General features: G+C 38.7%; 1 protein-coding gene across 1 annotated transcript in view; it reads right to left on the bottom strand.

The window, feature by feature from the left end:
• Positions 1 to 27,474, bottom strand: part of BAZ2B (bromodomain adjacent to zinc finger domain 2B) — a 55,310-nt gene that overhangs the window by 9,122 nt on the left and 18,714 nt on the right. The window contains 17 exon segments of the mRNA XM_027656230.1: positions 512 to 1,173; positions 2,601 to 2,745; positions 3,933 to 3,995; positions 5,616 to 5,780; positions 5,782 to 5,857; positions 10,904 to 10,978; positions 12,369 to 12,583; positions 13,360 to 13,614; positions 14,365 to 14,505; positions 16,656 to 16,721; positions 17,888 to 17,914; positions 18,166 to 18,210; positions 18,842 to 18,907; positions 19,638 to 19,703; positions 22,767 to 22,828; positions 22,949 to 23,041; positions 24,494 to 24,704. Of these exon segments, the coding sequence (XP_027512031.1) occupies positions 512 to 1,173; positions 2,601 to 2,745; positions 3,933 to 3,995; positions 5,616 to 5,780; positions 5,782 to 5,857; positions 10,904 to 10,978; positions 12,369 to 12,583; positions 13,360 to 13,614; positions 14,365 to 14,505; positions 16,656 to 16,721; positions 17,888 to 17,914; positions 18,166 to 18,210; positions 18,842 to 18,907; positions 19,638 to 19,703; positions 22,767 to 22,828; positions 22,949 to 23,041; positions 24,494 to 24,704 (2,433 nt within the window).

Raw genomic sequence — 27,474 nt, 5'->3', positions numbered from 1 at the left:
ACAGAGTACAAATACCATTATTATCGCCAAGAAACTTGAATTATGATGCTATTTGTCAAACAATAATCAAAATATAAAGGAGGTCTTTACTCAGTACTTCGATGGGTTTCAGAAAAACTAACGTAACACTGGCATGTAAATGCTTTCTATTAGGGCCCTGTTAATGCTAACAAAATAACAGCTTTTAAAGGTAGGGTGTGGTGTGTCACACTTCTAAAAACTAATTTTTATTTACTTGCTTTCCATTTAATATCAGTGGCCAACAACCTAAAAGACAAATCAAATCACCGAAATGCATGTACAAAATGTCATACATTGACTAGCCTAATTTTACACATCTTAATCTAGTATTATACAACTTCTGTAGTTAGTTACCGACATTCAGAAACAGAAGAAAAAATAAAGAAATGAAGATATAATGATTGCAGGTCTGTGAAATTATCTGTCTAAATAGAAATCCTGCCCAAATAAGCACTGCAAATTCAAACTGTTCCAAGGTGAGTTTGTTTACCTGCAGCGGTGACAGTGCAAAAGGACTTAATCCCATGGGACTCTGTGCAGAGGTGGAGCCCAGGAGAGGCGATGGCACAGGTGACGGGGACTTGGATGGTGGCTGTGACTGAGGGGTCAGGGGGGCTGCAGGGGCTGCCGTGTCCACCTGGGTCACCGAGGTGTCGTCGCAGGGCACCCGCGGTAGCAGGCTGAACCACTGCCTGCTCTTCTCAGTCAGAGTCTTCAGCAACTGATCGTTGGGAATCAGTGCAGAACTGTAAAACTTCCCTGTCCCACTTGCACTAGGACTGAAAAGATTAGTAGAGTCAGACTTCTCCATGGAGCTCTGTGACACACTGGGCTGCAGACTGCAGAGAGAGGGTTTGGAGTTGCTCGGGTAAGATAATGTGCAGCCATTTGCTGCACTGCCATTAGGTTTTGGGGACATAATGTCAGATTCAGGTGGCATTTTTGCTACTTCTAACAGTTTGCTTAATTTTGAAAATGACCCAGGTTTTTGTAAAAACAAATTAGTGCTGTCCTTTTCTTTCAGATCTTCCTTTTGCTCACAGTGACTTGCAGCTAAACAATGTAATTTTTCTTCTGTTTCAAATTCTTCTTTGATATGCATACTTTCTTCCTTTTTTAACTTCTCTTTTTCTTTAGCAATTTCTTCTAGACCTAAAATTGTACAAGAAACAGATTAAATATAATAGATAACTAATTAAATAATTTCAGTCATCACAGTTAAATAAATTACTTCACTTTTGGCTCAACACATGCTAGACCCCAATGTCTTCGTCGTTGTTGCTGTTGTTAATGAAATCACTTCTCCCTTCACAGAGGGAAACAAGTTTCCAGGCATACAGATTTAAACCCTGCTAAACACCTGGAGGAGAAATAACCCCAATGTAGCTAACGTACTACAGGATTCACCCATCTGAAGCAGTTTACCAGGGCCAAGTCTTTCAAAGGAACAATTTTTTGCCAGCTTTCTTCCTGCAAGACTCTGTGTGCTTTATCAAAAAGCTCCTCTATTATCAAGAGGGTATAGTGTCTGCAACCGTAAGCTTATTTTTGCAAGAAAGATAATTCATTAAACTCACAGCCAACTATGAAGTGGAGAACCAACATTCCTGTTGTGAAATCAAATATTCCCCAAATACTGAAATACAGTATTAAATATTTTACCTCTTTCAATAAAAATCATTAACAATTCTGACTGTGAAATAATGTCAACATTCTGGAAAGCTTATACTCTTTCGAGAGCCTTTCAACATGATGACTGGAACTCTCCATACAGCTAAGCAGACAGTGTAACATCCAAGCAACTTAAAGTACGACAAGCAGAAGCTGACTGCAAAACCAGGTTTCTTCAAACATAGGAGGTACAAAAGATCTGAAGATCTACCTTTCATGAAAAGAAAAACATTTTTCTTTGCACTCCTAGTCTTTCTTAACCATTTCTCTTCTACTCTTATACTGACTGCCAACTCAGACAAAGTCTTAAAAAGTCCAAAATGTGATGGAAAACTGTCAGCAAAAATCCATCATTCCAATTTATTAATTTATGTTCATCAGATACTGCAGTCGCAAATAAACAAAGGTCCTGCTTCTGGTTTGTGACCAGCACATCCACATTTCACTGCGAGAAAATGATTTTCCCATTTTTGCAGATACCTATTATATCTTCAAGCACAAAAGCATCTGTGTACTTGCAGAAAATCTAACAACTGAAAATGAAAACAATTTTCTGCATTCTACAGTCATCCTAGTTTTCAAACATAGAGTTCACTGCCATAGGGGAACATGAAATAGTTCAGAAAGAGTCAAAAAACACCGCAAGCAGGTAAATATGAAAAAGCAAAATATGTAGAAGTACAAAAACTGAAAACTTCCAAAATAACAATCCTCATTTTGAAAGGCATTAACTGATCTTTCATCACCAGAAAGAGACATCAGAGACACCCACATGAGTGGAGAGGTCTATTGACAGCAGCCTGTTGAGCATCTGGTTGAGGGTGAAGACAAAACCAGCGCCTCTGAGACGGGCAGCAGGTCTTGGTCTGGTGTACCTTTGTGTGCCATCACTCCTTTATGGCTCTTACCTTCACCACTTTCCATGCCTTCCACAAAAATTCCCCCACACTGGGGCAGAATCCAGTACCGGCGCCTGTAACGGTCCTGACCAAACATCATCGAACGCAAACAGTGCGAAGCTTCAAATAACTTCTTTCTGTACTGGCTTTGTTGCTGTTTTAAGAAAAACAAAGCATTATAATTCAGTGGGGGTGGGGAACCTCATTGTAACAGACAACATCTCCTAGCTACCAGACTGAACAGAAGCTCAAGTCACACGAGGAGGTTCTCTCAGAGATTCGGAGGAGGGGGGTGTCTCTCTGTTACCTGATACTCTACTCACAACTGCTGCCTTTATGACTTTATTTACAGAGTTCCCTTTAAAAAATCAATTCAATCACTTCCTCGTTCAGCCTAGAAACACACTGTGATGGTAGATCCTGTCTTTTTCTCTCTGACTCTCAAAAAGCAATGGATCAAAGGTTTCTATGCACAAGAACAGCTAAAATGCTATCAAATATACAGCATCAGCAAATGGTGAACAGAGCCCTGAAGATACCTGATAGTGCAGCTCCTGATGGGAAACCAATGGGATATTTTAACTGTTTGTGAAAGAATGAGAACAACAAGGCACAGAAATAAATTCTTCAAACATAACACAGTTCTCTGAGGGGGGCCAACAAGAACTTCAGTTTGTTTATTCAATTCTTGCTCTACTAAATTGGCACTGCTGGAAGTCAGGTGGAATTCTGGACAGCTAATTTATTGTGATTTGGAACATGAGAGAAATCAAAACACAAAATCTTAAATGACAAATTTTCTAATACAAAGAATAAAAACGTGTGCCATGAGTACCCCAATCCACAGCATTGTACTGTTCTCATTTACACTTCTCTTCCTAGTCCATTGCTGCTTCTTTCAAAATGTCAAGCCCAGACATCTCTGTCTCGGGCTTGAAGCTCCAGAAATCAGCCATGGAAAGGAAGGCATGAGAACCAAAATCCATTGTACAACAGAAGCACTGCTTCACGTACACAAAATTTGTCATTGCAAGGATCAACAGACGGAAGTAAATCAATTAAGTCTGGATAAAAATAACGTTACTTTTTATTCTCAGAAATGCAAATATATTAACAACTATTATTATTAACTGTCTTTTGAGTGACATCCACTTCCTGCCACCAGACTAAACTTGCAATTCTGGTGTCTGAACAGTAGCATCATTCATATTTTCACAAAACAAAAGCTGATCCTTATTTCCTTTTGTATTAATTTGGAGCATTGAAAATGATGGTAAACATTTTAACTCATGACATCCAGTGATCAAATTTGTAGTATAACAAAAACAAATGATCTCTCACCTTTGTCAGTTTTTCAATCTGCTTCTCTAGTTCTTCAACACTTGCTGTCTGGTCCCCATCATCCTATAATCACCAAATATACTGTCACACCAAATTTATTTCATAATACAAGCATACTACTATGTCTTACCATTATTACAGTAAAAAGATGTAACAGAAAAGAGAGGCAAATACTAAGGAAAAAATAAAGTTCAAATTGAGTGCTTGTTCAATGTATTGGACTAGGAACAACATAACTGAAAAAAGGAAACACCTCTAATCTTTTCCAAACATCCTAGATGCGTAGGAAGGAGAAGGCTCATGGCCAAATATTTGTTGAAAACATTCTTTTACTGGAAGAAATAATTCAGTTTGTGATGAACACTCAACACTGTAGAATTTAATCTTAGTTTCTATGAAGCTTTTTTGATATTCAAATTAATTTTAAGAGGTTTTCATGCATAAAATAATGGATCTCTTAAAGTCTTATTTAGAAGTGTTTGGTAAGTCCACACTTGCATTTTATTTCAATGTCTACATGAAACTGTAGAGCCACTTTAAATTACAACTGCTATAAAAGTTACAGCACCAACCCTGCTGATTTTTGAAGAGGAATGCACCCATGATTAAGTCTATAGTTGCCTTCTTCTCGACAGTTTAAAAATGGGAGTCTTTTCCATAAAGAGAGTTTCAATTTAGTTCAAGAAAGTCTTTCTTGATAATAGTAAGTTTCCAAAAGAATACAACCAAAATCATCCACACCCTAAGATACAGGCCTTGTATTTCTTGGTTATGTAAAAGTATACCAGAATGAAGCCTCCTGAAATACCACAGAGAGCACAAATGCAATGAAACTTCTGCTAGATCAGAAGATTAATTTCTCTACAGAGTTACAGGAATTTTGCCTATGAAATGTCCAGGACACCAAAACAGGAGACTGTACAAGAAGGAAAAGGATTAAGGGAGGGATTTGAGATCAGAAATCTAAATATGACTTATTTTTAATTCTGAATTACTTGTAAGAACTTTGTGCTACTCCTCTAAGGTATTCTCTTAAATTCACACACATTCCAGTACTTGAAATAAATCGAGAACAACAGCACAAAGGGCTGTTCTTACCCTAGAAATTAGTTGGGTTTCTAATAAAGGGCATTTGCAAAGATCTGAGTTAATATGTTGGATTCAAGCATTGTTCAAGCAGTCTTAAAAATTTTCTTTGAACCTTGCACAAACGGATCATTTTCAGGCAAACGGTGCAACACCCTGTGCACTAAAATACCGTATTTGGTACTGCTTGTGTCTTGTATCAGGTTCCATACAGGGGAAGCCTGGGCACTTCTATTAAAAATCAGCTCAACAAGCTAAAAACATTTCAGTGATCCTTCCTGTATTGCATCTGATACTGACCAGCCAAATTTATCATCCTGTGATCAAACACAGTCAAGCAATGACTACCCTGGATTTGCGAAAAAAATACACAGCAAGGTCACAGTCAGGCTTTATAATAGAGAATGTTAAATGTAACTTGACACTTCTATTTATTAGTTAACAAAATAATTGAAACTAATAAAAATTTTAAAACGTTAGAGGTAAGTTATTCTTCCCTCCTTTTTATTTTGGGGAAGCAGTGCCATATTACAGAGAAACAGAAGGAAAACAAGTTTTAACTTATTAGTAAATTTGGTTTCACTTGAAATCCCTCACCTCATCCTCACAAACATCTGCCTTCTTTCCTTTTTTCTCATCTTTGTCCTCTTCATCCTCATCCTCCTCATCTGCCTGGTCCTCGCTGTCCTCCTCGTCGTCGTCGTCATCGTCGCTGTCGCCCTTCCGGCGGCGCTTGCGGCCGGGCTGGGGGGGGCTCCAGGGAATGCGGCTCCTCGCCCCCCTCGCCGCCCCCCGCGGCCTCGCGCTTCCCCGTCTTCTTGGCGTGGATGATCCTGAGCCTGGGAACACACAAGGGGGGAAACTGTGGACTGTGTCTGCAGCATAAACATTCCTCTCTTCCTATGCGACTGAGAGAAAATCAGACAGTTTAGACTTAAATTAGAGCTTCTGTTCTAATATAAGATTATATTTTCTCAGTATTTATTGTCATTAGTCAACAAGAAAAATTGAGGTTATAAAACTCCTTAAGACTCTTAATTCTGTTCTGAACGGACTTTGTTTCTCCCAGGTGAATTTTACTGCATAACTCTTTAGAAGAAATGAAACATGGGAGGGATTTTGAGAAGTCAGAAAAGACGAATAGAAGAAAGAACAATTTCAACTTATCTTTTATTTACTGCATCTAAGGATATGGTGATAAAATACCTGTGTCTGAGGAAGGAGGGAAAGGCAAAAATCCTCAGTTGGAAGTGTGAAATTATTTATATTTGCATGGAAACAGCAAGGTTAGTTTATCTTTTTTTCTTTTTATTTCCTCCCCCCACAATTTTATTAAATTTTTAATATTATTTTAGTCCTTTGGCTGATGTTTTTATTCTAGGATATATACTTTTTTTCCCCTGGAAATCTTAGCTCCCTCAACTATCAGCAGATTACTCAAACTGTCATTTTTCCTTTTATGAAAGAAAAGGGAAACTTACATACCAGAATTATGGTTGTAGTAGACCTTCTTCTTCTACAAAACCCCTATAAGACAAGATTCCACACAGCAAAAATTACAGTTCCACCTCTCAGGGAGCTAGCAGGCAAACATGCTGAACCACAGGAGGTATAAATAGCCAGGCCAAACCAGTCACTTATAATGCAGACCAAAAATGCAACTGATTTAGAAGAGATTCATAAACATGTAGGAAAGACAAAGATTTTGTAAGAGATGACTGGAAGAAGGTAGGATGGGAAAAGTAGGATGGTAACGACAAACACAATTACCAGGACGTAATTTTTCCTTGTCGTACTCCTCTCTCTTCCCATCCTACAGAACAATATTCCATACAGCAAGTGGCTACAGGTCCGATGAGTGCAGTCCAAGCACTGGCTCCGGGACACTCTGACAAAGGGCTCAGCCCTGGAAAATGCTGCTGGACAGAGCCAGGACCCAACAGCACAGCCTGGGACGAAGGTGCCGCCGTTCGACTGGGAGCAGCGCTTTTTAGAAAAAAGACTGTTAGGCAAGAAATCATCAAGGGGAAGTGAAAACTGCTGGGCTTTGGTTTTTTGGTGTGGTTTTGTTGTTGATTTGGGTTTGGGTTTTATGCAGTGGTTAATCCACTGGAGAATTTAGAAAGTTTTACGCTTTTATTTTTCCAAAACAAATGGATGTTTACCTATTTCAGCAATTCAAAATACTTTTTGATAAAAAAAATTTCACAAGCCTCTCAGTGAACTTGGAAGCAAGTAACATTTTCAGGTTTTGTGCAAAAAGCCTTAGTGCCATTGAGTATCGATACTACCCACGCTCTGAATTACATATTTTTGAAAAAAAATTTCCCTTTAATAAGGATAACTTCAAGCCATGAAATCCTCTTCACGTGTACTAGAAATTCCTGCCTATACACAGGAATTAACTATCACAGTCACTAGTCAATGAGTGGATTGACTGCTGCGTGACTGCATGATTTCAGAGACAATTTAGACTAAGATAATCTTGAAGACAATTCAGTAATAAAGCTGGCAAGTGGAAGTTCAATGACCAGCAAACACCTTTTTCATATACCTAAAAGAAATGAGAAGAAGCAAAAAAAGGCTACTTTTGCTGACAGCAAAAATGGAGATGTAATGCTGTCAAGCACTAAGGGAAGCTCTGCACAACACTGCAAATTATCAAGGATGGAAACGAACCAAAGATGCTCCCTTTTGACAGCACCACAAGTGTATGAAGGCAGCAGTCTGTATCCAGAGTAGCACAGAGGCAGAAACCAATGACATGACTTTAAAAATGTTCAGGTATTTCAAGAAGCAGCCTAATTTTCCTGCTGCTACCTAGACATATGGCTCACTGAGAGAAGAAAACCTTCACTCACAAAACTGTCCTGGCTTTCTCATTTACAGGTATGGACCAAAACCACACCTGCAGCTGCTGAGAGAATCATAAAGTCTACTGGACCATAAAAAGAGTGGATGGCACATCAAAGAACCAGATGTGTGACTTAAGCCTGCTCTAATCTCATCTATAATGTTTACTAGATCATATAAGGAAAATTCATCTTCTGACTTAATTTTCATGCCTTCCTCCTAGTTTTTGCACATCAGTATCAGGTAGTACCAAGGCAAAGAAATTTTTAACATCATACTTATAACATGCTTCACCTCGGGTCTCAAAAAATGAAAGTTTCACAAATCAGCATTAGCACCTCCTACGAAAACTCAGGTTGTAATTTCTCCCCTTTGTGACTGCTTTTCATATATGATCATCATTTACAGTTGAGATGGCTTCATTCAACAGAACTTAACTTACACAGAGCATGCCATAATACTGGTGTGTTAAAAAGAACACTGTTGCAGTGAAAAATTTGTTTTGCAGTACTTCAAGTCCCGTAAAAACAACCAGATATCATGTGATTCTTCAAGTGGCTATATTTCAATTTTTTTCCATTTTATATTGATCAAGTTACAAAAGAGATGCCAAAGAGAAGACATGTAATGGAAAAGGAGATACTGAGACTGATTATCTAGTTAAAAAAATCACCAAACCATCTCAGGTGAGACAGCCTTTTGACCACAGCTGTCATACAGAAAGCACAAAGAAAGATGAACTGATTGTATGAGACGGGTGCCTTTACAAAAATGGTGATTAGTATCAAGATTCACATCTAAATGTAACAGAGAAGGAATTAGATGCAATCTGTCATTGACCATCAGCTAAGCAGAAACTGTCCAGGCAGCTCAGAATTCAATTTCCAACCATACTTATCAAGATCCTAGGGGGAAGGGGAAGAGGAGGGACTGCAGCAAGGGGGGAAAAGGAGTATCCCTTAAAATAAAATATAATTCCTTTTTCCAGCTTGGGATTTTAATGTTGCTTTTTTGTATCTTTCAAGGCACAGGCTTTTATATTTTATTTCTGCCCCCCTTCCCAGCTGAGAAGTTTATCTGATTACAAGTGAAAACACAGGCACAAAAAAATCACTCAGTGAAAATATCTGATACAGGCAGAATCTCTTCTCATCCCACTTGGATACACCTCCAGCCAGTCTTCACCACAGCAAACACTGGCAAGCCAGGTTGAGATCAAATAAACCCATTCCTCAGCATCCATTATCCATCCACTCCACACTTCCCACACAATGGGATGTACTGAGGAGCTCCTAAAGGTCTGTGGGCAGGTGAAAAGAGTCCACATATGCTGATCACACTGCGAGTGGTCAAGAAACCAGGTATTCCCATGCAAAACTGTTTGGGACTGGGATGCTTAAAATGGATGGGGAAGGTACCGTGTAAGAATGAAGTTTGGAAGCAGAAAAAAAAGACCAAAAAGAAGACTGAAATGTACACATTTCTTTTCAGAGAAGCCCCAGAACAGTTGGAAGAGTTTACGAAAAACACCAACTGACATAATAAAGAAGAGAACATTGTTTAAATTGATCAAAGGTGGTTCTTCTAAAAAGCTTCTTAGAGTTCATCAGAAAAACAGTGGAAAATCCAAAAATTTTGAACCAAGGACGAGAGAGATGAATCAAGCCCAGTGAATTCAAAGCAGAAGAGCAACATTTCCAAGCTCTCCTGCGATACTTACGCTCAAAAATAGGGTCAGCGCTACTGGAATCTGAAATCCACACAGGAGGGGAGAAAATAAGAAATGGAGAAATGATTGTAGCAAGGAAGAGGGGCTTGGGACTTCAGGGTATTATGCCCACTATTTGAAAGGGAAGAAATGAGAGATTGTAAGGAAAAGAGAAAATCCTACATCTACAAGTACTTACAGTTTGATGGAGGGAGAGAAAGACTAAGCAGGCTGTAAGAAGATAAGAGCAGGGAAGGGTCCCATTCCACTAATGGTAAGTTGGCTACATCAGAACTTCAAAACCAGTTTTTAAACTATATCCCATAGAGGGGACACAGATGAAGAAAGGAAAAAGGTATTTGGATTATCCTAAAAGATAAAATACATTAACCCTGTGCAGACTGGGATCTGCACTATCAGTAGAGAATTTCTTTTTGTTGGTCTAATTTTTTCCTCTACCTCCCTCTTGTCCTTCTTCTTTACTTCTTTCCTTCTTCCTTCTGAGATACATTAAAGGGAAAAAAGGGAGACATAAGATTAGAAACAAAAGTACCTAAAGCAAGGACTAAGAAAGGATTTACTGTTCCTAGCAAGAGGTAAAGATGACAAAGAAAAAAAAAAGTAGAGTCTGGCTATGCATTTTTACCCCCTGTGATTCATTAACTTTATGCCGTCCAGCTTCCTGGGAGTTGGAGCCGTGTGCTTGCTGTATGGAATTTTGTCTTGTAGGATGGGAGAACAGTGAATATGAACTGACAACCCTTCAAAAGTTCCAATTTTACCTTCAATAAAAATATATAAAATATCTCAAAGTTTGCATACTACATCTGATCCCTAGCTATAGGGAGCAACGCAACACTGACAGATGGGAAACACTAAGAAAACATAAATTAGCAAAACTTAATTGGCAACTGTTGTAGGAAAATCATGTCATCTTATAACGCTTTTCAGAATGAACAGTGGGAATTATGGTAGGTCCAAATAAACTTTGAAAATGTCAATAGTAATTTTACAGTTCCTTTAATATTCCAATTAAAAACTTTTTACTTTGTTCCAAAAAATTCAAAATGGACTTGACTTTGCTCCAGTTCTGAGGGACACTAACCCTCTGAATCTCATGCATCTTCAACAGACTGTAAAAGACTGGTGCTGCACCATTCTAAATCCACATCCATCTTAATTAAGTAGTTTAGTTACTAATTTCTTGGTAAACCTGTAACTGCATCAGCTAATTATGTTCTCAGAAGCAATTCCCCATATAGCACCATATCTGAACAAAGGCAAAAAAGCAATATATTGTAATATTTAAGGAAACAAAACTTACTTTCGAAGTTTGCCTTCAACCATCCATTTATCTCTCCTTAAGTTTGACATATAATCAATGTTTTTATCAATTTCACTGTCAAAGACAAAATAATCCATTAACTGCGAATGTACACATTTTTTTCTAACATTCATTTATGTATAGACACTTTGCCTCGAAAAACTGTCTTGGAGAAAAAACTGTCTTGGTTAAAATTCAAAAGAAACCATTTTAAAGCTAGCAAATGTCAATACCAGGAACACTGATGCAGCTGTACCTATGTCAGTCTTTAGCTACAGTATCACCTCAGCTTCCTTTCCGGAAGAAGCATGTCATTCAAAACAGCTGACATTTCCTTCCACAGCTCTAATTCACGCCAAGCCTCCAGATGTCTTTGCCACAAAGCAGCTATCCCTGTGCTGAAAAAACAGTTACCATTGGTACATCCAAGGTATTCTGCCCAGGACCCCTGGGATCTACAAACCAGCATTCGCTTTTCACTGCAGAAACTGAGGAACCAAAACATAGGCTTCAGTCCAGCCACTGTCTGCAAGCCCGCTCCCAACACATCCCAGCCTCAGCAACTCAGCAGATTATAGTTGTTTCTATAATCAAAATACAGAAACTCAAGTTCTGAAGGATCGTTTCTACAAACAGGACTTAACAGTCATCTGCAACAAGAGGAAGTTTCTTACTACGATGAATTTGAATGATACACATGAACTCTCTTGCACAGCTCATGCACAGCACTTGCACTGCCCACTCCTGCTAGTTTTCAACTTTGGTAAACCTGAAGTATCTCTTCCATTCTTGCCTTACACAGCCCTGATTCACTTTGGCAGCACCATATACCAAACCCACAGAATTCACCAGGAAACAAAGCAGCACTCAGTGAGGTGATAAAAGACTTTACCACAGTAAGTCAGTCTGTGGGAGAACAGGCATCCCACAGACTGGCATTTTGTAACTGTTATTGCACGTTGGTGGGTTTTGACAAGTTGTTGAACATAGGGGGGTTTAAAATTATGAAATGCAGTGTACACCTTTCTTGGATTACTACGTCAAGTTTGCCACCTCACCTTATGACCCCAGTTAAAGCATTTAGACAAGACATGTCTTGAAAAACAAAAGGAAAAAAGAATACTGCAGAAGATTTGAACAACTCTTCTAAATTATTCATTAGACTACCTAGTACACTGCTTTGTAATCAACCTCATCTTTTACTCCAAAAATTGCTGGAGAAATTTTGGAGCAAGTTTTGGAAACAAAATTATGGACCAAACATGGAGTTCTATTTCAAACAAAGTTGCATTCTTCTGTCATATCAGAAGTAAATAAAGGTAAGAAGCAGTAACTCGACCAATTTCAGCTTTCATTATAAGAATGTCAATAGCCCTCCTGTAACAGAACAGTGTATTCACAGTATTTCTGAACTACAACATTTTTATAATTTTATTTTTACACATCTATTTAGGAAAAATCTTACCTTACTACACTTTTGCTGCACGCTAACTCATTGACCAGAAAAGCAAGTACTGATGCTTTCTGAGCTGGCGTGTGTGCCTGGAAAGCTTTTGTCTTCAAGCTCTCTGTCAGCTCCGTTTGCCCACAGTGAGCCTCCATGAATATCTGCAGAATCTCAGATACATTGTCTCGATTGATACCAACACTCAGTAAGTGTTCCCCAAGAATAGTTTTGGCCTAAAAAGAATAAAGACATTTCAAACAATTATATTTTAAAATATTATTTCCCTTTGCAGGTCGTATTATTGTTTTTAGAAGAGGGGGGTGGGTTCATTTGCATTTTTACATAAGGACTTTTAAACATGATTATTCTTGAAAACTATTCAAATGTAAATCTTAAATACAGTAAAAAAATTATTATGTCTTCACCCCTAAGTTTTTAAGAACAGAGATAATATTAATAATAATTAAATGGATGAAATTAAAAAAGACAATGTCCAATTAGAAACTGATGAATACTGTTTTGTACAATGATGCTGTGTAGACTTCTGGAGTGGAAGAGAGCTGTACTGGTTTGAAAAAGAAGGCCAGTAAGAAAAGAAAATCATGAATGAATTGGAGTTTTGAGGAAGTCACCTACACAGCAGACTTTAGAGAAAGAAACAGCAAGATTCACTGAGAATAGAACATGAGGGTAAGAACGAAAAGGGGTGGGGGGAAAGGAGTTAATACACGTAGCCTCAGATGTGACAGTGCCCTACAAAAGGTCCAAATAAAAATGGGATGTGTCTGTGTAGAGAAAATGCCCAGAAATATATGAGTTCTGGAAAATCGGAAGGCTGACAGGGCACAGAAAGTCTTGGAGTAACATTAGAACAGTGACACCAAAGAAAAGAAATAGGAAAGTGAATGGAAATCCAAATCAGAGAGGTGTCACAGAGGCACTAGGAAGAATACATTCATATATACAGGGTGTTTCCTATGGATTTTTTTTCCTTTTTTTTTTTTTTTACCTTGTATCCTGTACCAAGTCCTGGGTCACACACAGCTGCAGAGACAAGCTTCACAACCAAGTCCTGTACTTCTCCCATGCTGTCCCCTATGTTGAGCAAACCCTCCTGAAGGACACTCAGGGAGGGGACATCCACACTCACATCAAAGCCAAGAACTTTCCCAAAGTTTCGCAGGAACTGCACCACCATGAGACAATCTGAGAACGTGCTTCCATCGAGGACGAGGCCGGGGATGCGAGGCAGCTCTGGGAAAGGCTGGAAAGCAACAAAACCCAGTGCAAGCTTCAGCAGTATATTTCAAAAGAACCCTTTTTTGATACCAGCTAAGGAAATGGGCTGATACTTCCCTATGACTTCCAGCATGCCAATGCTGGAAGATAAAGGCTACAGGGAACCTGCACTCCCCAGCCATTCCATGCTGAAACACATTGACCTTTTCACAGTCCAGGAGGCGAGAGATTAAGATGTACTTCCTTTTTGGTCAGGAGACGCTACCAGGATTTATGCTGAGCCAAATTACTGTAAAATGTGGTGTAAAAGTATTTAAGGGGCAAAGAGAAGGGATTTCTCTGACACAGACAGGCTTGGAACCTGAGCTTTGCAAGTCTTTAAGGACAAGAACTAAAAACACAGAAGACTGGGAGAGTAATTTTTTTTGAGCAACAGCTTATAAGAGTTGTCTAGATGACTACCTAATGCCTGTGTACTGAGACATGATGCATATTCCTTATGTAAAAATAACTCAGAGTAAAGAATTTTTTTGAAGCAATCATGCAAGTGCTTTTTGGGAAGCAGGCTGCTTTTAAACAAAAAGCTTTTCATTAACTAAACATGTGCCACTGAAGTGTTCTAATATCTTGTATTTGTATATATTTCAAATAGTTCTCTAATCAGTTGGATCAAAACTTGAATGCTTTGGGTGTGGCTGCAAGAAAAAAGTTATTGTCACAATGATAAAATACACAAACAAAAGGTAAGAAAATAAGTTTATGTTGTTGTGATTACCTTCTGGTCTGCTAAGCACATATCTTCATTAGGTTTCTTTAGCTCCTTTGCCATTTCTAATTCCAATCTTCGCTGTTCCAGCTTACGTTCTTTATTTAATCTTTTTTCATCACGTTTCTCTTGCTTTAACCGCTCTTTTTCCTTAAGCAGAATTAAAAGGGCAGAAAATAAACCTTGCATCTTAAACTTACAAAGGAACAATCTACAAACTTAAAAAGCACTACTTATGTAACCTCAGCAATTACCACAGCAATTAAGGAACTTGCATTAAAGTAAAGGGACAAGTGAACAACACGTGGTTTAAAAATTCCCATAACACACAAACTGGATATGAATAGCTTATAAAACACAACAGATCTTTTCAAACAGGTAGATTCTGGGCTTGAATTACCATGTACTTCACACGCAATCTGAAAACTGAACGGCCCTTTATGTCTCATTTACACAACAAGAACACAGGGATCATCAAGTGAAAAGTCAAGCTTTTATTACTTGTCTCTCCCAACACCCTCTCCAGAGATGTCCCACACATTACTGCGCTCCTCTGTCACTCTTAACCCGCCAAGACTGACTCTGAACTTGGAGCTCCAATGGCCTTTCCTATCCCTGGCTCCAGGGGTTCTGCACCCCATGCCCAGCACCAATCCACTGTCCCGACAACACAAGTCCCTACACACCTCTGTGCAACCAATATCAAGCGCAGAATGTATGGAATCTGCATCTGTCGATGCTCCTCTTTGGAGCACAGGACCGGGTACGTACCCACGAACACACGGGTGTGCGTGGGAGCCACGACTGAAGAATCTGCTCCAGCGGTGAAGACACCGTATGTGCTTTCCACCTGGGGGCACGGAAGAGCTACAGAACCAAGCCAAGCTGCTTCCCATTACTCGGAACCACTCTCCACTATTCTGTCAGTTTAGGAGGTCACTCTGGTCTCTCCCATTTACCACCACCATGTTTTGCACAGATCAGAGTGTGGGCGATCCTAAGTCAGGGTTGGGCCGCATTTGCAGATCGTTATGAACCGCTGACTCCGCTGTGGAGTTCTGGCAGGCCCCACGACTTCTGATTCGTTTTGTTGATTCTATACCGAGTATTACTAGAGCACTGGTGACTCCTGTGGATAACCACTGTGACTGCACAGAGATCAGGACCTCCACTACTACAGTCTTTGGTGGATTTTATGCAAGATCGAGTTTCTCATTGGACACAAAGAACATGTTTGGACCAGTAAATTAACACTGGCAGAAAAAAGCAGTGACATACAGAACTCCTCATCTGCCCAACTGCTTCCTGCTCTGCAGCTGTGCAAGCACCCTCTGTATTGCCAACACAGGCCTCGTATCTGTGGTGAGTTCATAAGGGAAACTGTGTAGAAATTCACAGTACACTAAAGCAGCACACAAAATCCAAAAGTTTATTTTAAAATGGAAAATACTCCCTGGCTTACTTTTTTAAATTGTTTATTGCCTTTTATCTTAAACTATGTCAAGGTCTCAAAGCCAACTGGCATTTCCTACAACTTGTTTTTGCCAATTAGAAACACTCCAAGTCTGAAGAAAACAAGAGGTGTACATATGGATATTTATGTGGCAACACAGTAATTTGCAGTTATGATTAAAAATGCAACCTTTAACCACTATTCTGTTTCTATTAGAGCAAGAATACAGTTACAGCACTGGATCAGACTAAACAATCATGTAGCCTGGCATCCTGATTTCCAACAGTGGGATGGGTGCTCAGGATATCATTTTCCTCTATTTCCTTGCACTGAAATATTAGTCAATATTTCTTGGGTTTGGTCAGCCACTTTTATTTAAGTTTGTGAATACATCCAAGAGAAAAGTTTTAAAACTTCTTTGACAACTAGTTGCTATAATGGCAGTTATTTTACTTCAATATCTTAGTTATCTGTACTTTATTTATAAAAGTCTCAGGATACAGTGATTAAAAAAAAGCCTCAGGATATAGAAAAATACATAAAACCAAAAAATAAGTTAGCAATTATGTCCTTTTGTATTTTATTTATGTTTCCTCTTAAAAACATCCAGAACTCTCAAAACTGGGCAATCTGTGCCAGTGTTCAACCATCACCCTCCAAGCAGAACAGTTTTTCTTAAGTTTGAACAGAATTTCCTGTATTTCAATTTGTGCCTATTACTTCTTGTCCTACCGCTGCCATGTATACAAATGAAACTACCTATATGTACATCAAAGACACTGCTCTTCTACAGATAACTAGAGAATGAAACCACGAAAACCTCAAGCTTTCCGAGGCTAATACTCACTTCTGCTTTTTTACGTGCTTCCATGGCTTTCATAAGCATCATATGTTGTCTTCTCCGTTCGCGTTCCTATTGAAGCAGGTAATATTAGAACGAAACTAATCCACATTTTCAAATCAGTAAAAAAGCTGAATAACAAATTTAGCATTAATAGACAAGTCACAGTAAATACTAAATATAGGACAAGAATGGCCAAGTCTGTGCATGTTTTAGTTCAGGTTTAGAAAGCAAATACAAGAACAAAAGCAAAAAGGTAAAGCAATGAACATGGAGACAGTGTAAAAAAGAAGCATACAGGTTTACTTATGGTCAGTTGTGATGCTCCTTCATAAGCTGGCAGAACAAAAAGCATAATGGTTGGCTGGAACAGGTCAGTTACCTTACATCTGCTATGATGGAACTTGCAATTTACTTCTTCAATAGCCAATTCAGCAGAAATTTTATACTGGTCTTTCTCAAACATTGCAAATACTAACATTTTTGTAACCAAGCAACAAATTAACATTCTCAGCTCTAGATCAGTTTTAATCAAGCCAGTGGTGGTGCACATACGTACACAACAACACTTGGTTTACTGATGCCTGTCCCCCAGTAATTTCAAATGCATTAAGGAGCACTGTTCTAGGGCATTAAGTATGGGAGTTTTGCCTTAAAAGCTGTAGAGTAAATCCTGGCCCCAGCAAAGGCTACGGGAATTTTACCATCTGATAGGGTGAGGTCAGGATTACATTCTAATGTTTCACTGTATACTTGTAACAGCATGAATTTACCACTGGCTGAAAGTTAGTTTTCTCAGTATCTTACAAACTTAGGGAAGACATCATCCTGGATTCTAAAACAGGTTAATTCAAATTGTATTTAAAATATCTGGATTCATTCCCAGTGAATGGGATAAGGCTTGCAAAAATTATACAAGTGACTATCTATTAATTTTGCATTAATCCCTGATTTTATATAGTAGTCAAATTTCTACTAGGACATCAGTAACATAGATCTCTGGTTTAAAACCTCACTTAGTTATTGCCATGTTCGATTTATACACATGTTCAACACATGTCCTTTTTTTCCTGAACAGACAAGACAAGCAGATGTATGCAATGCACTGTGCTGTAAAGCCATGCAGCAGTATGTAATATGACAGCAGCCAGTGCTACATTTTATGCATTGCTATGACAACCATATCACAACCAAATCACAATGCGGTGTTAGATGTACAAAAATAAACATACCCATACCATATCTAGTCTATGCCTCTCCAACTCCTGGTAGAAAGAGTTGGCACAACATTATGAAACAGAAATCACAAAGTCATAAAACCACTTTATAATCCCCCAAAAGACCCCAATACCAAAGCAAAGCAACAAATCATAAGGCGAAAGAAAATCTGTGCAGGAATCAAACCCAGAAGTTTAAAAAGGGCTTATTTTGAAGATTCCACCCCACCCCCATATAGCTTAAAGTAGTAGCTCACAATTGGCATTCTGTCTGTCTGGTCAACTGAACATATACCAACCTGGTGCTTCAGAAGAACAGCCTGCTGCCTTCTCATCTCCTTCTCCTTAAAAAAGCATATTGAAAATATCTATTAAAATTTACTTACCAATATGCACGGTTTTGCCACACAAAAACAGCACATCTGAGTTGAATTCTAACTTCCATGCCCCCCATGAGCTGAGTACATGTACATGACAAGAAGTCTGGTGAGCTGGGAGGTCCATGTGAGAATGCACCGAGAATCCCAAAGCAGCCATGCAAGTACCTATATGCACCATATTTGCCAGTATTTGTAAGAGTTCTGCAGTCTTGTATGCATACAGCATAGAAGAGACTAGGCTTGCTGGGAAACAATAACGTTTTTTGATACAGTCTGCTTAAAGAATACTGTGAATAATGTTACTGAACGGGCATTCTGTTGTGCAAACCAGGCGTCATGTAAGCAAAACTCAAGGTAATGGCACACAAAGAAGTACTGTCTCTATATATTCACACATGTGTATGTCACACATACACAAAACTCCTCTGCACATGCTTCATGCAATTATATAACCACAGGTACATGTTATTGTGTGCTGTCTCTATATACAGCTTCCTTAGCCATGAATATTCTTCCAAATTTACTGCTTTTTATACATCAACATACATTATGCACAATAACACAGTTCTTGTTTCTGGAGCTCCTCCAAACTAACCTTTATTCGTTTTTCGGCCTCCAATAATTTGGCATTTGCTGCTTCTTCCTTCTTTTTCTTTTTTGCCTGTGCATGCAAAACAGGTCACACAACAGCACCATCACAAGTTGAGAACAATATGACTAGAAATAAAGTTATGTGCCTTTAAAAGTTACAAAACATCACCACTTATTGTGTACATTACAACAGATCTCTTCCTCAATGCAGCTTTCATGATGAACCAACTCTCAGTTCACTTACTTCTTAAAAATTAAGCCAGAATTTCAAGTCCTACTCAAAATTGCTTCACCTGGCTATTATAAGAAAGCAAGTACACACAGAAACAATATAAATGGCAAAGAGTTACTACTAACTTTTCCATCAATGAAGACTTGAAAACTAGCAATCTATCTTTGTTAGTACACTAGCAAACCCATTCCGTGTATCAGTACATTCTAGCATATATACAGACACAGTATTTTAAATCCACTGCACTACATCCAGAGCAGAGCATTATACTGTTTGAACATCCTGCTACTGTAAACTTGTTCTCTAATAATGGAACAGCTCTGCTGTTAATTTTAGCACATACAAGACTTCATGTAGAAAGTCATGAGCCTAAGTGAACATTTCCAAGATTTGGGGCACAGTTAATGTAGATTTTTTAAGAAAAATGTTTTAAGACACGTGTTGGAACTGGCCTTTGGAAATCCAGGTTGTTAGAGCTGTTATATTTAGTTATATGCCTCATTACACATGTAATAAAACATTCTTTAAAATGGCAACACAAAAATTACATTTGAGCCATTATTTCTACCTCTAAAATTTGCTGAGCTCGAAGTTCTTTCTCCATTCTGATTTGCTGGATTCGCTTGATTTTTTCCTACAAGAGTAAGAAAGTTATTTCTTTTAAAAAAAGATAAAAATACTGAGAAAGTAAATTTATTCTTACATTTGAAAAATGACCAAGTTTATACATACTTTTTGTTATGAAGTCTCATACCCACTGTAGTCAATTGTTTCCATAGAATTTTTACTAGCATTAAAAGATGTCTGGTATAACCCTGAAGGAACCTACTCTTAGTTATGCATAGGTGCTTACGTTTAAGCTGTCGTACTTTTTTATTTTATTTTTTCAGAGGACAAGATTAATGGCAATGTAAACAAGCCAACAGCATTCAAATTCTAGCTGACAGTGGGGGAGGAATGAACAAAGTGTGAGCTGTGCCATGAAATACAAGATGTTTTGAAGTGATCTTCCTGACCAAGAAATAGGGGGTTCTGTCAAACCACTGTTTTCTGCCTCAGGTCCAGCAGCCTTTCAGTCCCACGGGCAGCACAGGGAACCCGAGCTCTGAGAAACCCAAAGCAGGTGCTCTGCCACTGCCCCTCATGAACCTGGGTAACGCTCAGTCAAGTACACTCCACTTTCCACAGATTTTTAAAGCATTCAGGTAATGAGGACAGGTCTGGATGCCCTCCTATGTAGTTTGGGGGATGGAGTTGTAAACATGCTGTAACAAAAGAAGTAACTGGAATAGCAACCATGGGCAGTACAACACATTTCAGTGTGTTCCATGTGGAGAGAAGAAATGATCAGGCTATGTGTGCACTCCACAGACAGATGCTGTGCAATCATATTCTGATTTATTCTTTTTTGAGAATTCGTTCCTAAAATCTGAACTAAGTCCTACTACATTGATTGAGAAATGCAATCTTTGGTATTATTTCACATTTCCTGTGCTGCATGGGTTTGTCTGTTAAATTAGCTCACATTAAAAATTCGTTAGCCCATTATTTGAGATTTTATTATCTCAAAAGAACTGTCTGAGCCACAGTGACTGGAAAGGGACCATTATGAAGAAAAGCTGAACTTGCTGTAAAGTTTTAACAGCAGAACCCAGACCATGGAAAAGTCCTGCAGGCTGGGAGGCCTAGATGAGAAGCCTGAAATGGAGCTCAGTGCTCTTCTTTGGAACAGCAGATGTTTTCCCAACAGTGAGGGCAAGCCCATCGGTATGGAATACACTGTTTACTTGAGAGTTGGTCTGAGACTCTAGAATAAGGACTACCGCTAAAATCTTACTTTCTGGAGAACACATAGGTATATATATTCTTCATCAAAAAATAACAAACCAAAACCAAGCCCCTAAGAAAAGATAATCTAAAATATTTAACAGTAAAGGAACAATCGCAGAGGAGAAAGACATACAAAATTTCCTGATAAATAGAGCTCCAATACATGAGGTCTTACAAACTTCAGGCAAATCTTACCAGCTCCTTAAATTATTGAGAAGTCCAGCATAAGACTACATTATCCAGCAAATTAATTCAGAGGTCTTGTTTAGACAGTGCTGAACTTTTATTTTCACCATGGGAAGCTCACAGCACGGACCTTAAGTCTCTGTTATCCCCCACTACACTTTAAAAAAAGTACAGAAGTTGAGAGCATGTACTACAGCCTCTCAATTCCACAAAGGCTAGAGTTAACGCAGAACAAACTTTTCAGCAAAGAAAGCATTAAACATCTCTGCCTTGTCTCCGTCCTTGTTTGTGAGGTGACCATCCTGACCCTCTAACAGGCTGATGTTATTCCTACACTGCCTTCTGCCATTAATGTATTTGAAAAATCCCTTTTTATTGTCCCCTCCAGCTTTGTCAGCTTCAACTCCAATTGAGCATTGGCTGCACAGATTTTCTCCCTACAGTGGCAAGCAGCATCTCTGTGTTCTTCTCCTGTGTGATAGTTTTCACCCTAGGCCTTCCTGGAGACCAGTTTGTAACCAGGAAGGAACTAGGGAAGTGACCAAGGAACTATTCCATGCTATTCCTTTACATAACCTGAGGTACAAATAAAGCCAGCAGGAGGGACCTTGCTCTCTTCTCTTTTGGCGAGGTTTGGGAATGGTGGGTCCCTGTCTCGGCCTTGCTTATCTGGAGCTGAGGCCTGCAGTGACTGCTGTTGTCTGCCACGCGTGAGGGGACAGTGTTGGGCCACGTCCAGCCGTCCTGCTTTTCTCAAGGGAAGTGGTGAGATTTCTAATAGTTCTTTATTTTGTTAGTTACCGGGTTTCTCCATTGCGCATACTTGTTTTGGTTTTGTCCCTTTTTGCCCCTTTTTCCCATTTTCCCTTCCCCTCTCCCCTTTCTTGGGAGTTGTACATAATATCCTTACTGTATATAACTGTATATATGCAAAAATACACATATATTTTGGTATAATTCAGTTGGTTTCAGTTTCTCTCAGTTTCTATAATTTTTTTTCCTTTCCTCTCTTTGCCCAAAGGAGGTAGAGGAGGGGTTTTCACTGAGCGGTTGGAGACTTGGCAGGAAGCCAGCTCAAACTTGCTCACTCTGTCACTTACAGGCAACTAATACTAGTACTTAATTCTGAGTTTGGGATGTTGAGACCAAATACAGACACTGAAGTGCTGGAGTGTGTCCAGAGAAGAAAGGGCAATGGAGCTGGGAAGGGGCTGGAGCAGCAGGAGGGGCTGAGGGAGCTGGGGGGCTCAGCCTGGAGCAAAGGAGGCTCAGGGGGGACCTTCTGGCTCTGCAACCCCCTGACAGGAGGGGGGAGCCGGGGCTCTGCTCCCAGGAAATAAGTGACAGGAGAAGAGGGAACGGCCTCAAGTTGCACCATGGGAGGTTTAATTGGATACTAGGTGAAATTTCTTCAAGGAAAGGGTTGTCCAGCTTTGGCACAGGCTGCCCAGGGCAGTGGTGGAGTCCCAACCCTAAAGGGATTTAACAGCCATGTGGGTAGCGGTGGATTTACTGGAGTTTAGAATTTTAAGTAACATACACTCTGTGCTCTTGAACACTAGATTTAAAACATACACTTTGTTATCAGCATACTTAGTAATTTACTAAATATTTGAAGCACCTAATTCAATAATTCAAAATATAATTTAAAGGGCTCATTTAGGAATCACAGAAAGTTTACCTGCTGCTTCATTATCTTTATCTGCTCCTTTTGCTTTCGCTTTTCTTCAGCTGCCATAATAGCTAACAAACAAAAGCAAATGAATTAATATCAGCAGAACATGACAAGAGACAGGTTACTTTTAATTAATGCTTTTCAAAATAATCCACTAACATGCACAAACTTCCACAAGTAATACTTACCTTGCTGTTTTTTTGCTTCCTTGGCAGCTCGTGCTTGTTCTTGCTTCTGAAGTTTCCTAAGTAGCTTTATTTGTGCTGCTTGCCTGGCTATTTCTGTTACAAAAAGAAAATATTAAGTTCATAAAAACAGTGCTGTCCAACAATAAAGATACAGTCCATGTTCCAGGCATTTGTATGTTGTAAAGACAGAGCAAACAGTGAATTTCTTTTGTACATGCTGACTTTTACAAAATTTCACTAGTAACTACCTTTAGTGGCATCTCATGTATCAGTAACTACATCAACAGTGTAAAAACATAGTGTAAACACAGATATTTTCCACATAAAATAAAATACTATTTTTGGAAGAAAAGAATTGTCTATTAAGTGACAGAATCAGGCCAATAATGCTGCAGCATTTTAAAACCATTTCCTTCTCTCTTTCTAAAGCAAAAACATTTTTTCAAAAGTACTATATCAACCTTTTATTCAGAAAGATGGAATTGCTGTTTTCCTTGGAAGTCCCCCCATGTAATTATCTAATTCTTTTTTAACAAGGCAGGGAGGGCACACTCATCTGGGTCACACCTCTCTTTCCTGTGGCTACCTAAATCTAGCCACTCTTATGCTAATTAGTAACCACTTGAAGCTACCCTACATGATAGTATTGCTGAAATTTGAATTAACTGCTTATGGACATGCTGATAAAAGCCAGCTGTAGAAAGGATTTTCCGGAAGTTGAATTCAGCTTCCTTTTCAAGAGGTCCAGGACCTCTCTGACAGCGTTCCCCAAAATACAGCTTCTTGTGCAGTGACTAAGACCCAGGCAAACATATAGAAAACATATAGAAAATCCCTGTATAGGTCAGATGATACTGTAGATACCAAGAGTAGTGTAAACAGGCAAATGACAACAGGGAAACCTTCACGCTTTCATGGGGAAAGCACACAGAAGAAGCAGTTACACCTTAACTGAAACAGAATCTGTAGCTGGATATTAGAATTTATGTCATAGACAAGAACTTAAACTATGAGCTATGGAAAGGCCAAGAGATACAGAAGATCACTTGGTTTAAATTGGCACAATCCACGAGGAGGATGTGGTTAATGTTCACCATGCACCTGAAAAGGACCAATGGGAAACACTACAAAAAACAGGGACGACAAAACAGTACACATGTACTTCCATTCAACTAGAATGTACAGTATTGAGCAAAATTTAAGGACTTCTAAAACAAGCTAAGAATCTAAAAAGAAATCAAAGAAACTAGAATTCTTAGTATCAAATGATAACCCCAAAGTAGTAAGACTCTCATGCCACAGTACGAGGACAATAATCATAGAATGGTTTGGGTTGGAAGGGACCTTAAAGCTCACTTCTTCCTTTAAAACCTGCACACGTTTACTGATCTCAAAAAATCCTTCAATAAAAGCATGTACTGAGTTTCCCAAAACAAATGCTGTATACTCATATCCTGGTGAAACACATCACTCTTCCTCAGGAAAAGCATTAACTCTCTATATCCTAATACCCTCTGTTTGTGAAAACAGTAAGACATTTCTTACCTTGAGCCTGGAGCTTTCTCAAAAGCTTTGCATCGGCGTTGTCCAGGAATTCCGTGCTGCCAACGTTCGGCGGTCGGCCCTTGCGGCGCCTCGTCCGTGACTCCTCCCTGGAGTGCTGTCTGTCTGGGTTTGGTGGTCGTCCTCTACGCCCTTCCATCGCTCTGATCCGGGGAACGACCTCCTCTTCTTTCAGAAGACACCACTGCACACCCTTTTAATCAACACATTTCACAGAGAGGTATTATAAACACAGATTCAAAAAAAAAGACAAATAATTCTAAGACACTTGAGAACACAAACAGCAAGAGATCTCCCCCCCCAGTAAGTTATAGATAGAAAATATGAGAGAACTGTGATGTACTGTTTGGGTAGGACGACGCTTTGATGATGCACAGAAGCTATATATTGAGAGGCTATCACTCAGAACTTTGTAAATTCTACCACTATGAAAGATTTTGAAGATATTCAATGACATACAAAGTTATTTCCTAGTAGGTATGCCATTACTATGTTATTTTTAATTATTTCTGATCAAGTCAAATTGCTCAACCCTTTTTAAAAGGTAAAATGGATTCTTATTTCGTGAACTCAAAACCAACTATTCTGCTTTCACATAATCTACTGCTCAACATGAATGAAAAAATGTGTCAAGCCGAGTTGCTTTCTTTCAACTGAGTGTTTACAGAAATTCCGACATACATAACAAGCAAATGCAGTAATGTATTTTCAAATACTGCTTTCAAGTGGCGTAGATCTCAACAACTGAGCTGAAAAAACAGACACATTTCAATCTTGAAGTTTTAGTACAATTCAGTTCTCTCCTCATCCATTGTAAAACTATTTCTGTGCCAACTTGAAGCAATCAATGTTTGTAACTTTTAAGTACCCATGTATCTGAACTAAAAATTCAGATACAGATATATTTATTCTCTGACTAAATAAAGTATGCAGCAGTACATTCCACCCTTGCTCTCACTGTTCTTACCAGAGTATTTTGTGGAATCACAAAAGAAGCTACTGAAATACTTTGTTCATAAAAATACCCAAGTTAATCCTCACAGTTTTACATTAATTGATTACTGAAAAGTAGTTTATTGCCCCTACTGAGTAAAACAGCGCAGTCTAGCTGATCCTGTTTGACTGAACATCCATATTTAAAAATTGTCACATCTTTTACCATTTCCCCAAGTTTTTGAGAAACGCAGGGAAAAATATGTAAGCTAAGTATCCTTTGGGACTTCTCCATAACTTGCCTTAAAAAGATCTGTAGAAGATTTCAAAAATGCCTGCTAAAGTTGGTAACTTAGAAACTCATTAAATATCAGTTCAGAAAAAATACATTTGGAATGTTTAAGTTTTCATATTTATATGTACATAAACATTAACATCAAATCTGCTGTACCATAACATAAATGATTTTTGCTTATTCTGGCAATGTGTCTTTAATTAGTTCTGCTCACTCTTCACAGTTACAAAGGTTTAACATAACTTCAGAAAAAGCATTACTTTGCTAACGAAACATTCAGGTTTCAAGGGAGTTATCAGTATTTGCAAAGATACCTTTTTTGAAGCCTCAATACTCCCAGTTAAGACCATCTCAAGAGTACATGTCACACTTGGTCTGCAGACATTTCAAAGGGCTTTGTTATTAGTTATGTTCTGAAAATGTGCTGCTCAGAACCATGACCTGTCATTACTGTGTACAGCATCATGCATCACCCCTAAGGACTTTGCAATCCAAAATATTTACCTCTAACACTTAAACAAAGTTCTCTTACTATCTTTTAAGAGTATTACTCAGGTGTAACTTCGACTTCCCTGCCTGGTACTTGAATTACAATTTATCACAGGTTCAGTTTACTGAGGTAGCTTCACCTACACCAACTTCCAGCCTAGAAAATCTTATTCCATAAAAGATGCCAGGAGAGGGGAGGCAAAACAGGAATCAGAGGAAAGGAGAAGTAGCCATAATTCAAGAAGTACTTTAGAACCTGCAATGGAAATCGCTCTTGCTCTGTATTTGTATGTTCTGGGGTTACTGACACTAATGATAATAAATACACAGAAAAGGAAGGTAAGAGGTCTACAAGATCGTCAGTGCCAGAGACCATGTATTACGTGTATTACATTTTCCTAATGCCACCTAAAAGAGAAACTAGAGGCTGTCAAATGAAGGTAGTAGCAAGTTCAATAAGCAAAAGGAGCAGGTGTTTCAGGGAATGGGGAGAAGACTGTTTAATGTCCTGACAAAGGACATTGTGCATTCACAACTTTCCACAAGTTTAAGAGAGGACAAGACAAAAATAGTCCAGAACAAAGCCATTAAGGGTTAAGCAAGAGGTGACTGACCATCTACATTTTGTGCTCAGACATCTTTTAAAATCTAACTCAAAATCCACTTCTATTAAAAAAATGTACAATCTAATACTCTGTGTGGATTTTCAATATTATAAAGAAAAATATGGGGGTTGAGCCCTAATATAGGAGAATCACAGGTCTCCATAAAATCTAAGCTTTGCCACTCAAACATTAGAGAAATAATGGGAATTACACTGTGAAATGTTGTATTTTATTGCTGAAACGAATCAAAACAAGAACTGCATTCAATTTCTCACCTTTGAGCATCTACCATGTACTGCAACACCGTGCTGAATCAGGACATTTGCCAAAAAGGCACCAGACAAGTACATGCGGAAGCAGAATCAAGCTCAAATCCTGCTACCCAAAATAATGAACAAAACCATAGGCACTTTACATGAAGCAAAAATCTACAATGATTTCAGATTAGATTTGCGAGGAAAAATTAACAACAAAGCTTTCTAAAATGAATTGCAGAACTCAGAATAGGACAAACACTCCTATCCATATTACCTAAACTCATGAGGACCCGTGTCCTCTTTAGCACCCCAAATCACATTCACAGTAATAATCTTTCTAAATCACAGCAGTTTAAAGCTTCCAGGTCCTGTCACTGAATTTTC

The sequence above is a fragment of the Corapipo altera genome, unplaced genomic scaffold, assembly GCF_003945725.1.
Source record: "Corapipo altera isolate COAL_440 unplaced genomic scaffold, ASM394572v1 68, whole genome shotgun sequence".
NCBI lineage: Eukaryota > Metazoa > Chordata > Aves > Passeriformes > Pipridae > Corapipo > Corapipo altera.
Note: the sequence above shows the minus strand (reverse complement) of the source record. Positions and strands in the feature narration are given on the sequence as shown.